This window comes from Antechinus flavipes, chromosome 2 (assembly GCF_016432865.1).
Source record: "Antechinus flavipes isolate AdamAnt ecotype Samford, QLD, Australia chromosome 2, AdamAnt_v2, whole genome shotgun sequence".
In the NCBI taxonomy this organism is placed as follows: Eukaryota; Metazoa; Chordata; class Mammalia; order Dasyuromorphia; family Dasyuridae; genus Antechinus; species Antechinus flavipes.
The window spans coordinates 176,406,542-176,420,177 of NC_067399.1; the positions used below are offsets into that span (position 1 = coordinate 176,406,542).

At 31.9% G+C, this 13,636-nt stretch overlaps 1 protein-coding gene across 7 annotated transcripts in view; it reads left to right on the top strand.

The window, feature by feature from the left end:
* The window catches only part of GPCPD1 (glycerophosphocholine phosphodiesterase 1), a 110,297-nt gene that overhangs the window by 47,629 nt on the left and 49,032 nt on the right, over positions 1–13,636 (top strand). For all 7 annotated transcript variants that reach the window (XR_007950409.1, XR_007950408.1, XM_051975962.1 and 4 more), the window contains 5 exons: positions 1,156–1,210; positions 2,220–2,312; positions 7,358–7,435; positions 11,061–11,103; positions 12,926–12,987. Coding sequence is in view for 5 of the 7 variants with exons in the window: in XM_051975962.1 (XP_051831922.1) it covers positions 1,156–1,210; positions 2,220–2,312; positions 7,358–7,435; positions 11,061–11,103; positions 12,926–12,987 (331 nt within the window). In the remaining 2 variants the exon portion in view is untranslated. The remainder of the gene's footprint in view (positions 1–1,155; positions 1,211–2,219; positions 2,313–7,357; positions 7,436–11,060; positions 11,104–12,925; positions 12,988–13,636) is intronic.

The window sequence follows — 13,636 nt, forward strand, 5'->3', positions numbered from 1 at the left end:
TGCATATAGAAGGTTGGAGTTTTGAACAGATGTTAGTTGGAAGTACATTTGGGGACTCTCACTCAGACACAGATAACTCACACATTATTTTTGTAAAGGTTTTTGCAAACTGTACTAATTCCCTTAGTTTAAGAGAGAGACTACACACACACGCATGCATACATATGTGTGTGTGATCATCTTTATGAAGATGATATTAGACTGTATAGAACCTAATCATCAAGTATGCCTGTAATATAGAATGGGGTAGAGAATGTCTGGCCTGTGACCCTTATAAGGCCAGCAAAATAACTTGCTAAGACAATTGTAGGTGATAATGAGGTGAAAACTAGGTACAAGACTCCCACTGTTTGAGTTCTATAAGTTGAAAATGTTTTATGGCTTGTGACTAATGTAAGAAATATCCAAATGTCCTTTGGCAGAAAAAAAGCTTCCCTCTTGAGGATAGAAGGAGGCAAGAAGAAAACCCAGGTTAGAGTCTTGGGGGAATACACCTACAACTAGTGAGTTTGACTTTTTACTGAAGGACTAGCAATGGAGAGTGATATAAGTATTTTTAGATATAAGCAGTAAGAGAATGAGCAAAAACAGTGTCTTAAAAACTTCAAGAAAAAAGGATCTCCAGGAAGGAAAGAATGGAATTTAAATGAATTGACATTAAAGATTTATTGCTTTTTAGAAACAACACAGCCATCTATCAAGGAAATAGGAACCTAGAGCCATAAGAAAACCAATAGCTTTGGAATTAGTAAACCAGTCAGGTAGAGAATAAATACATCTTCCCATTCTTAAATTCTCTCCTATTGGTCACCTTGGTTAGTATTTTACCATCTTTACCTCCTTTAACAGAAAGTATTTTAGAATAGTTAAGTCACATGCAAGTCTCACACTTAATTTTCTTTACATTTTTTATTATGAATTAGAAAATCACCAAACATAAAACATTTCCATATATAGAGATCAGAAAAGAATTTTATATTAAACTGTAAATATTTCCATACAGCTTGTTTTCTTAAATATTAAATTTAATGTAGTAGTACCAACATTATCTTGTTTTCCATCATCTTCTGAACTTTTTTGCTTTTGTTTATGTTTTAAAAATATATATATATTTAAAAGAATACAAAAAGTATAACATTGTCTCCTCTATTTCAGGCTTGCTAAAGTACAAGAAAATACAATTGCTTCTTTAAGAAGTGCAGCTAGTCATGTATGTAACTCTTTTTTCCTCTTAAATAATTTGTAATTATTGGTATAAAAAAAATGATGTGTAAATTTTCACTAATTTTAGAGTCAAAAAGAAATCTGTAGGAAATGCTTTATCAATCAGTTTATTCTTTTTTTAAAAAATATGTTTATTAGAATTTCTACTTCTGAAAATTCTGGGCAAATTATTTCTCTTAGCTTCTTATGCAAAAATAGTATAATCCATTGTTTATTTGTAGAGTGGGTTTTTTGTTTTGTTTTGTTTTGTTTTTGAGGAAAGCTATTTACAAATTTTAGATGTTTTGAAAATTGAGTAACTATTATTCATCAAATGAAGAATATTTAAAAATGAAAAAATATTTGCTTGTTATATTTTTTCTTTATTGATGTCTTTAATAACTGAGTTATAGAATGGACCTATTTCTCATTCAAATATATAGACTAGTCTTATAGAGAGGAGAGATGGGATTTTTTCAAATATCAGTCAGCTTGTACTTTTGAATAAAAGGAGAAAAGCTTTGAGAAAAATGAGTCTCTACTCTCACTTTTTACTTTGAGAAGTTAAAGTTTTACTTAAAACAAACTTTATTTTGTTAAACTTACTACCCTCTTTCCCTACCACTTTATACTCAATGCTACTTTATAGGCACTGAAATGTGCTTAAATGGGTTATCTATATCTGTGAAGGGGGAGTACCAGTTCCACATTGTGCCTCATTCATTATCTCATTAGAAAAACCATTCTTATTGTTATATAGCATAGGTGGGTTTTTTTTAAAGCATTATTATAGCTCTTACATTTTAGTAAGAATAATAGCAATTGTTAATAGAACTTTGTCAATAATAGTAACAATTCTGGATAGTCGTTGTCTTTCTCTTCTAAAATTCTACAACACATTTGTAAAGATTAACTGAATCATATCCTAATATTGTATCTATCCTTTTGCATGATTTTAAAGATTTCTTATAGTCCCATAAAATTTGCCTTAATTATTAATCACTTGTTTTCTTTAGGGTGCAGCTTATGTAGAATTTGATGTTCATCTTTCAAAGGATTTTGTGCCTATTGTATATCATGATCTCACTTGTTGCATGACTATGAAAAAGGTATGCTAAAAATGTTTTATTAAAGTAATTAAGAACTAGTGAATTTTTCTTTCATAAAAGTTTTTTAAATGTCTAATTGAATTTCCTAATGAAATATGATTTTTCTTCTGAAATGTTAAGTAGTATAAAATCTTTTTCATTTTATTTTCCTCTTTGAACATTTTTTGTTGGAGGAAAATACTGATGTTAAACCAAGCAGTATACTGAAACAGGAAGAACAGAGTGTTGGAGAAAGATAGATAGATTGGTTTCCCTTTCTTCCTGTTTCATCTTTGCCCTTCAGGTTTATATTCTGATTTCAAGTTCTACTTCCAACATATATTGACTATGTGACTCTACTCAAATCTCTTAATCTGTTAGTGTTCTGAAAATATCTTAAGTTTCTTCACCCAGAAGTTTCTTGCAGCCATGAAATCATAGATCCATTTCCTGTCACAGTGGAGGACCGACCTCAGTGTCTAGAAGACCTAGGTACATACTAGAAATATGATCATGACCAAGCCAAATTAGTGACCATTGCACTTTCTTTATTTGTAAAATGAGAGCTTTGGACTAGATCAATGGTCCTCAAAGTGTAGTCCAAAGAATTGTTGAGGTCTCTGAAACCCTTTCAGAGGGTCTACAAATTCAAAATTATTTTTTATTTCTAATATAGTAAATAATTCGATGTTTTTTAACAACAATTTTTAATATAAAAATACTGAGACAAAAGTTTGAGAACCACTGGACTAGATGATTTATAAACTCCCAGTTCTAAGTTGATGAAGTTTGAGAGTAAATATAGATATAAATTATTTAGTAAGATCAGAATTAGTGAATCAAATTCTGGCCAATTTGGAAAGCCCTCACAAAGAAAACTAAAAATTAGAATGGTTTCTAGCATATTGATTAAATTGGCAGTATATAGTACTCCTTTTGCTCCTTTTCTTCAGAAAAGGAAAGGAGACTTTCACTTCCACCTCCCTTCCCCCAGTACATATGATTATATATAAATTTGTCTCAAGACAGGATGGAATTGTCAATCTGTTAAAATGTATCAAACACTTCTGATGTACTAGGCACCATGCTAAGCATTAGGAATACAATGAAAGGCAAAGAGAAAAAATGGGAACCTCTCTATATCATTCTAGTCCCACTTTATCCCCTCTCTGCAATATTTTTCTAAGATGTTGCTGATGGGACAGATTTAAATGCTGTTAATCAAGTACATAATAAGAATTTTTAAAAGACTTTGCTTTTCCTGTGCATTTAATTAGGCCAACCAAACTCTTTAGTATTTGGGAATCTGATATTGCAGACTGTAGTGTCCTTGTATTTGATGTAATCAATCCAGTGTTATCAATGCACAGGAGCATCTAGAAAGCAGCACTATTAATAAGAAGAGTTTATTTTGGTCTCTATTCTACATCTTTTTCACAACATTGAAATATACCTTTTGTAAGAATTGTAACTCTGACTTATATATAACTTATACATAATAATTATAAAATAAATTAATGAGTCTTTGAGTAGTTCTCATTCCAAGAACATAATACCTTTTGTAAGAATTGTAACTCTGACTTATATATAAAACATACATAATAATTATAAAATAAATTAATGAGTCTTTGAGTAGTTCTCATTCCAAGAAACATGTTTCATTTTTGAGAAGAGAGAACCCATTTCAATTCAATTCAGCAAGCATGTGTTAAATACCCACCATGTGTTAGGCATTAAGCATACAAATAAAGCAAAAGACAGTAGTCATGCTTTTTACATTCTAATGGGATAATCATATTCAAACAACCAAGTACAAACAAGAGATACAGAAAAAAATAAGGGGTGGTCTTGTAGGAAATTGATTAACATTAAAGAGGACTGGAAAAAGTTTCTTGTAGAAGAAATTTTAGCAGAAACTTCAGGAAACCAAAGAAGCAGGAGACAGAGGTGAGAAAGGAGAGAACTGCAGGCATTGGGGACAAACAGTGAAAATACAAGGAGCTCAGAGATGAGTGTTTTGTGCAAGTTAGAGACATAAAATATGTGAGAGGGAATAATAGATAACTAATACTGTTGTTGAGTGGTAAAAAGGGCAAGTTGTGAAGGGCTTTAAAAGCCAAACAGAATATTTTACACGTAACTTAGAGGAAATAGAGAACTAATGGAGTTTATTGAATTTGAACAGTGACATGATCAGAATTATCCTTTAGGAAGAAAGAATGAAAAAACGAAAGATTTATTAAGAGCCTATTGTTTGCCAAGTACTTTACAGATGTTATCTCAGTTGAATCTTATAGCAGCCCTGAAAAGTAGTTGATATTATTCTCCTCATTTTGCATTTGAGGAAACTTGACACAGACAAATTTAGTGACTAGCCCAGGGTCAAATGTCTTGAGATTAAATTTGAATTTAGATATTTCTGAATTTAGGCTCTTTAGCTAATGTGTCACCTAACTGCTTCCAAGATCACTTTGAGACTGAGCAAGGAATGAACTAGACTGAGGAGAAACTTGAGACAAAGAAGTCAACCCACAAGTAATAGCCAGCTTCATGAGGTGATGATGGCCTGTGTCAGGATTGTTGCAGTGTCAGAGGAAAAAAGTTTGAGTTTACAAGAGATCAACAGATTGATATGGGCATGGATGAGAGTAAGGGGTCGTAATGACTCCTTGGTTGCAATTCTGATTGACTGAGAAAATGATGGTACTCTCTACAGAAGGATTAGAGAATATGTGGCTTGAGGGCTATATATGGCCAGCAAAATTATTTGCCAAGGTAATGGCAGGCGATGATGACCTGAAAACGGAATACAACAACCTCCCACTGCTTGAGTTCTATAAATTGATAATTTTGTATGGTCCATGAATAGTGTTATAAATATTCAAATATCTCTTGGCAGAAAAAAAGCTCCCTTAGCCCTGCTCTACAATAATAAGAAAGTTAGAAGGAGGCAGAGGGGTTAGTGGGAAAAGATGTGTTAAGTTTTAGACATGCTGAGTATAAGAAGTTTATGGTAATATATTTAGTTCAAGATGCCCAATTGGCAGTTAGAAACTAGAAATTAGAAAAATGGTTAGGAATAAATACAACAAGGAATCATATTTATAGAGATAATAATTGAATTGATGGGAACTTATGAGATTACCAAGAGAATTTGTGTAAAAGAAGAAGCGAAAGCATAGGATGGAGTCCTGGAGAATATATACCAATATTTCTAGCCCTCCCTCACTTGAACCTAATTCATTTGCCTATCACGACATCACTTCCCTGATGTCATGATCCTCTTCAAGAACAAAGGACAAACAACAATCCAATCTGAAAGATTTGAACCTATTCACGAAGGAAAATGGGGAGAATACTAGCCACTATAGGAATGATGCTTAGGAAAGAACTGAGGTTGAGGAATTAGATCATAATAAGAGCTAAAAACCAGATTAGAAATTATAAGACAAAGAGTAAAGTAGAATGACAAAAGATTGGTCAGATAAAGGTATTTCAGAGTTCATGAACTTGGAAATGGAATACTTATGGGTAATAGCAAGCTCAGGTATATGAAAATCCTTTAGTTGAGGTCATGAGAATTTAATAAATTGAGGAACACAGAAGTTAGTGTTTTTGAGGGATTGTTAACATGTATATTGAAGTCCCTTAGTATGAGGGCAGGAATTGGGAAGGAAAGAGCCATGCATTAAACTCATTGAGGAAGCAAGAAGAATGTTTTTTAGGTTAGTTGATAATACCTACCACAGTTTCGAATAGATGTAGTCTAGATTAAAAGAATTTTAAAGGAGTAGAGATTGCCAATTGTTCGTTGTAGAAATAGAATGGATGTGACAGTGGGAGCAAAGAGTATTCTCAATCTAACATGATTCAAGGAATATTAATGAAAATATACCAAGTTCAGGAAGATGCTCACCAGGAATGCCATATCATCAAAAAGGAGCTAGATCTCAGTGAATGCAAAATGATGGAAGGAATGAAAAAAGAAGCTGAGTTATGCAATGGATTCATAGTTCAACTTAAGAGTCAGGGAAAATCTTTAATGAAATTCAGCTTCAGACAGTTAGTAGCTCTGTGACCCTGAGCCAGTCATTAAATCTCTGCCTACCTCATACTATTATCGTGAAGATCAATAAAATAATATTTATAAAGTGATTAGTTAACACAATGTCTAACATGTAATAGGTATTTAATAAGTCCCCTGCCCTTTTCTTTTCATTTTGTAAGGCTTTAAGTTGTGAAATAACAGTGTCCAAAGAATTAAAGTAGTTGGATAAAGATACATGCTGGGCACAAATAGACTGCAGGAGAAGTAGCATAAAAGACATAATCAGAGAGATATGTAACCAGAAAAAAAAGTGGGTCAGTCATGTAGTAAGAAAGAATGCACCAAACACATTAGAAGAATCTCTTGTGAAGGTTTTTATGGGAGGATATGAAGAAGAGTTGTACAGGCTGGGAAAGTGTGGAACTGTAAATGATAGTATGTAAAAGGGATTCCTCTTTCAATAAATTAAATCACAGGGGCATCAAAGTATCAGAATAATAAAGATGTCAAACTCTAGACTAAATGCTCTTCTCTGAGTAATACGTTTACCTTTTTTTTTTTTTTTAAAGAAATCTAAGAAAAAAATGTACCCCACTAAAGTTTTATCTTCACTTCATGATCAAATATGCCTTATCATGTTCTGGCAGTGATTCTGGCTTCTTGAAAATTTATCAATCAATAAGCAAATATTTGTTAAACATCTACAATATGCTAATCATTGTGCTAGGCTTAAGAGGATACTGAGAAAAAAAATCAAAGAGTTCTTCTAATCTTCAAGGAGGGAAGATGAGATTATAATGAAGACTATTATTGTAGTAATAAACTACTACAGTAGTTTACAGTGAGAAGTAATAAACAAGAAGAGACCCCTGTACTATTTATGTCTTTTGCAGTCTAATATTCTTATTTTCCAGGTTTTTTTTAAATAAATGATGTGTTTGAAATAATAGTTTGTTCATAACTGGGAATGCATTTAGTGAAGGTTAATCTTTCTGATTTTTTTTTTTTTTTTTTTAAGAAATTTGGTGATGAACCCACAGAACTGTTTGAAATTCCAGTGAAAGAGTTAACTTTTGAACAACTCCAGCTGTTGAAGGTAATAAGAATTTTCATTTTTCTTTAACTTTAGAAGTTGCTTTTTTCATATGAAATTAATTTACTATCAAATATTAGAAGTATGCTTCATATTTCTCTTACTGAGAATAAATTAAATAAATTTAATAGAATTCAGAATTTGAAATGGAAAGGACCTCAAGACTACTGAATCAAAACATAGAAACAAGAATCATTTTTAAAAAATTTTTATTAGGTTTTTTTTTCTGGTTATACATGTATATTAACTTTTTAAATACACATTTCTTTTTGAATAATATTGGGAGAGAAAAATCAGAACAAAAAGAAAACTCCATGAGAGGAAAGAAAAAAAAAAACAGAAAAAAGAAGTGAATTTAATAGCATTTGTTGATTTACATTCAATCTCTACATTTCTCTTTCTGGATATAGATGGCATTTTCTATTCAAAGTTTATTGGAATTTCCTTGGGTCACTGAACCACTGAGAAGAGCCACGCCTTTCATAATTGATCACACAATCTTGTTATTACTGTATACAATGTATTCCTGGTTCTGCTTGTTTTGCTCAGTATCAGTTCATGTAAATCTTTCTAGGCTCTTTTAAAATCAGCTTGCTTTTCGTTTTTTATAGAATAATAATAGTCCATTACTTTCGTATATCTCACTTTATTCAGTCATTCCCCAATTGATGGGCAGCCACTCATTTTTCAATTGAAACAAGAATCTTTTTAAAGATATCCTTGACAGGTAGTAAATTTGATCTTTGATTTAATAATACTTCCAGGAATCTAGTACTTTCCAAGTAGGACTGTTCAATTTTTGGTTAGTTATAATAGATAAGAAATCTTTTATTAAAATAAGCCTAATTTTGCTTTGTACAACTTTCACCTGTTACTCTTAGCTTTATCTTTTGTGTTCAGCCAGGGCAAGCCTAATTTCTTATTTATGTGACACCTCTTGAAATATTTGAAAACAATATTTGTTAGTCTTGATGCCTTCCACCATCTTGGTTGTCCACTGAATTCTCTCCAATTTATAACAGTCTCCTAACATTTGTTACAGAATTTATAACTTTTTTTATATGGCCTAACTGGGTAGAGTAATAAATAGTTTGACTGTCATTTTTCCTAGACACTGTATCTCTCAGTCTACATGAAGATTTCATTGGTTTTCTTTCCTGGCTGACTTAGTTGTACTTTTAGGGCAAACTTCTGTCTGGAGTTTATGAAGTCAATTTCTGGAATCTGGGTATCAAAAATTACATTTAACTCTTTTAAATGTCATTTCATCAGATTCAACATATATTTAAACTACTTCAAATTCTAAATCTCATGTCCATTTTTTGTCCTCTAAATTTGATAACTGTGCCATATATGCCTATATGTCTTTATCCAAATCATTGAAAAAGACAGAAGCATAGTATAGGGCCAAGAATAGATCTCTGGGTAACTCAAGTGGAGACCTCTATTGACATAGAACTATTAGTTCAAAATCTTTAGGTTTGGACATCTAATCAACCATTCTGGTGGCAAAAACTAAAGAGGAATTGGAAAAGTCACTTGATTAAGGTGAAAGAAGAGAATATACAAGTTGGCATGAAATTTAACATCAAGCAAACTTAAGGTTGTGGCAACTCTTCTCATCACTTTCTGACAGATAGAGGGAGGAAAAATAGAAGCAGTGTCAGATTTCACATTCTTAGCCTCAAATACCACTGCAGACATTTCTTGGAAGGAAAAGTATAGCAAATCTAGACAGCATACTAAGAAGCAGAAACATCATCTTGCTGATAAAGGTCCATAGAGTTAAAGCTAGGGCTTTTCAAATATTAATGCATGGCTGTGAGAGTTAAACTACCAGGAAATTTTTAGTTCCTCAGAATTTATGCTTTTGTGGTACCAGAGAAGACTTTTGAGAATCCCTTGGACAACAAAGAGAACAAATCAATTAATACTTACAGTAATGCAAACCATTTGTTGTAAGTATAAATCTCATTTAAAAAGAACCTGATGTTGGGTTATAAGAATGACCAAGCAAAAAGAAAATCGTGTCATAAAAAGACCTTATGGTGACAGAATGCTCAAGGCACAAACTCAGAAGAAAAGAAGGATTTCAAAATATCTACAAATAAAGTTTTAAAAAAAAAATAGAATTTGGGCATAAATTCAGCTAGAATTCCTGGAATAGATGAAACAGTTAAAACAAAACTTTTTGTCATTGAAATGAGAAAGCATATGTTTATCATATGGGTATACGAAAATTAACGAACTATAAGAGTCAATTCTGTATGCAATATGTATTTACACATATGAATATATACCTTCACTTGTTTACATGTGTATCTATATAGATATTTATAGATACATTGGTAAGCTCCTAGTGCATTCACAGCACCTCTTTACATTACTCCCAATTTCTTATTAGAATTATTTCTCTGTCTTTAGAATTTCCTTCTTAGTATCTTCCCATTCTTTCATAGCCAAATCCGACTGAATTTCAGTCCATGAAATCCCCAACTATCCTTTTTCTGAACTTTTTTGAAATCTTATCTCCTCAGATCTATGGTATGTGTTAAGAATGCCTGAGTTTCTTCTTTATCATAGCCCTTGAGAGAAGAGCTGCTTTGTTCTCCCAAGGTTCCTGTCATTTTTATCATTTTTAACTTTGTAAAAGTTAGATCTGGTTAAATTTTTCTCTCATTCATTACACTACTTTTTGAATGATGAAATCTCATTATTTAGGCAAGTCAAACTATTACTTTCTCTGTTTTTGGCACTAAAGTTCCAGTAGACATCTGGGTATTTAAATTTTTCCCTTACTGCTAGAACTATGCTTTTGATATGTTTCCTTAACTCGTATTTTTTTCTGTCCGGATATAGCATATCCTAATGTCAGTACTGTTTCGAATTTTTGCTGATTTATCCGTTTAATTTCCTGAGCAGTTCTTCTAATGGCTAGCATTTATGAAATGGCTAACTGGAATTAAGATCCCTTTCAGCTTTTAATATTTTGTGATTTCTTGAATCATAAGTCATGCCATATAGTAAAAGTAACATCACTTACAGAATTTACCTTCATAACTTTAGATTAATAAATGTGGAGCTCCAGGTGAGCCAAACAGTGAATGTTTCTTTTTCACTAATTACTTTTTCCTTCTCTGAGCTTATCAAAATCCTTTGCTGTCAGAGAGCTTAGCTATTTACCATGAAAATGTTCAGACCATGTGAGTTATGTTAATATACAGTGTCATTTTTGTAATTTATCCCTGCCTTCCAAATTCATTTCTGAAAGATGTAATGTTATAAATCATTTCACAGATTAGACTGAAGCTCATTCAATGCTACCTTGCAATCACATTTGCAACCAAGGGAGGAGTCTGCTGTTCTGGATGTTTTGTTTTTTTGGGTAGCAGGGGGAGGGGAATTGTTTTTAGGTTTTTTTGCCATAGTATATTTATGAAATGCATGATTTGTTAGAAGTCATTCTTAAATTGATTGTTTTAAGTATTGTACTTTAGATTATACTCAATTTTGCAAACATTTTTAACTTTCTTCCTTTTCTGATTTCTCTTTCATCTCTTAATTATAAAGCATTATTGTGTACATTGAGACGTAAAAATAACTGTAATTTTTCTTTTATGTTTTCCAGCTGTCTCATGTAACTGCACTAAAATCACAACAGTTCTTAAATGGTATGTAGTAGTACTGAAAAAAAAAATGATTAATTTAAAATTAACATTTGTATTTTATTTCTTTATTTCTAATTTGAATTAGAAATTTTAAAGGCGAAATTTTACATTCTTTATATGTCAGTCCAGACATACATTTAACGAAGAACAAAAACTTAACTGTTTCACAGAATCATAGAATATTAGAGTTCTGTAACACTACTATCATCTGATTCTCCTGCTACCTATCTGACTGCTTCCTCATAGTCTCCTTTGCTGGATCTTCATCTAGGTTATGCTTATTAATTAACTGTGGTTATCTCATAGGGCTTTGTCCTGTCCTGGGTCTTCTTCTCTTTTCCATTTATACTTCTTTGCTTGGTGGTCTCATCAGCTCTAGTGGATTTAATTAATCATCTCTATGGTAGTGATTCTTAAATCTTATCCAGCCCTAATCTCTTGACTGACCTCAGTCTCACACCTTCAGCTGCTTAATGAATATTTCAAACTGAATATGCCACAGAGATTTTAAATTCAACATGACCAGAACTGAACTCATCATCTCTCTTCTCCCTCACCACAATTCCTCACCCCTTTTCTATTTCTATTGAGAGTACTGCCATCTTCCCAGTCACCCAGGCTTAGTACCTTGGTTTTAGCCTTGATTTCTCACTTCTTTCAACATTCTTCTCCATTCTTCCAACCTGTTAGTTTTATGTCTCTCATAAAAGCCTTCTTTCCTGAAGCAGGCCTTTGTCATTTCATACTTGTATTGCTATAGTCTGCTGATTGATCTGCCTGCTGAAAGTCTCTCCTGAGTAGATTTATTCTTGTACTTAGCTATCAAAATTATCTTCCCAAAGTGCCAGTATGACCATATCAGTTACTTAGTAACTTCCCATACTTAAGGATGAAATATAAAGTCCTCGATTTCACATTCAGAGCCCTTTATAACTCTTCCCCCTCCAAATACCATTTATATTTTCTTACACCTTTCTCTGCTTTGCTCCATACTCTGTGATCCCATGGCACTGTCTTCTTTGCTGGTTTCTTAAACAAGCCAATTTATCTTCTGACTAGACATTTTTACTAGTCAACCCTCAAGCTTGAAATATTTTTCCTCTTGAACTCCAACTCCTGGCTACAGTGAACTTTCTACAGGAGGACTTTTTCCAGTCCTTTTTTTCTAGTGCTTTTCCACTATTAATTATTCCAATTTATCCTATGTATAATTTGTTATTATATAGCTGTTTATATATTGTCTCCCCCATTAGGTTGTTGATTCATCAAGAACAGGAACTGTCTTTTACTGTTTTCTTCATATCCTAAAGAGTTTATACAATGCTTAACACTTAGTGGGTACTTATAAATGTTTATTGACTGATTCCACTTAAAAATGTTAAACTACTGAATTTTTTCTAAAAATAACTATATATAAGTTATACCACAAAAAATACAGTCACAGTATTAGTCCTGATATGATCTTTTATATATATAAATTTCCTTATTCCATAGATAAGGAATAGCCCAAAACTACATGGTTAGTGATAGAGATGGGAATAGAATCCAGGTTACCTTACTTTCTTGCCAATAGTCTTTTTTTAACATTGTATTCCTTCTTTGTATACAAGTGGATATTTATCAGATATTAGAATCTATTTTTCATAAATGTTTTAGAAAATAAAGTCTCGGGGTGGGTGGTTATATGTGGTTTTTAAAAGATTTTTGAGTATTACATTTGTGAGTTAAATTTACTGTATTATCTTAAAATATCTATAGAAAAAGGGGACTTGGTTATGAGAGTTTATTTCTTTTTCATTGATAAGTTTGTAAATTTAATTTTCAGCATCTTTAAGCATGGAAGAAAATTATATCTCTGAAAATCAACCATTCCCTTCTCTCCAAATGGTAAGTATCTTGCAAAGCTATACTTACAAAAAGAATAGAAAAAGAATAGCTTTAAAATTTTTATGTTGAATAATTCTTATTGGTATAAAAATTTTTATTTTATTTTAAATATTTCCTTCTGATTCCATATTAATCATATTGAAGTAAAAAAAATTTATTTAAGCAAGTTCTTGAGATAAACAACTTTATTTAGTTTTATAATCTCATAGCTAGTTTAGAAATATTTGTTAAATTATTATTAAAAATAGGTTGATGAGTTTTTAAAATGTGCCATTTAACAGCTGGGAAAAAGAAGCTTTAATATTCAACAGAGATGCGTATTCTTTGTACTCATGATTCACAAATCTGTTTTGTCAAGACCTAGTTTCCATTATCATCCTACCAACCACTAATTTTAGATGATCTCACAGTCAAATGGATAACAACAACAATAAATTTTGTTTTGGATATATTGAATTTTTGTTGTTATCCATTTGACTGTGAGCTCCTTGACAGGGCCTTTTTTTTTTTTTTTTTTTTTGCTTCTCTTTGTATGCTTACTACTACATAGCACACAGTGCCTTCTCCACTCAGCCATTACCCTAATTCAGGACCTCATAACCTCTTACTTCTAGTTGGTCTCTTTTATTCTTATCTCTCCTCACTTGAA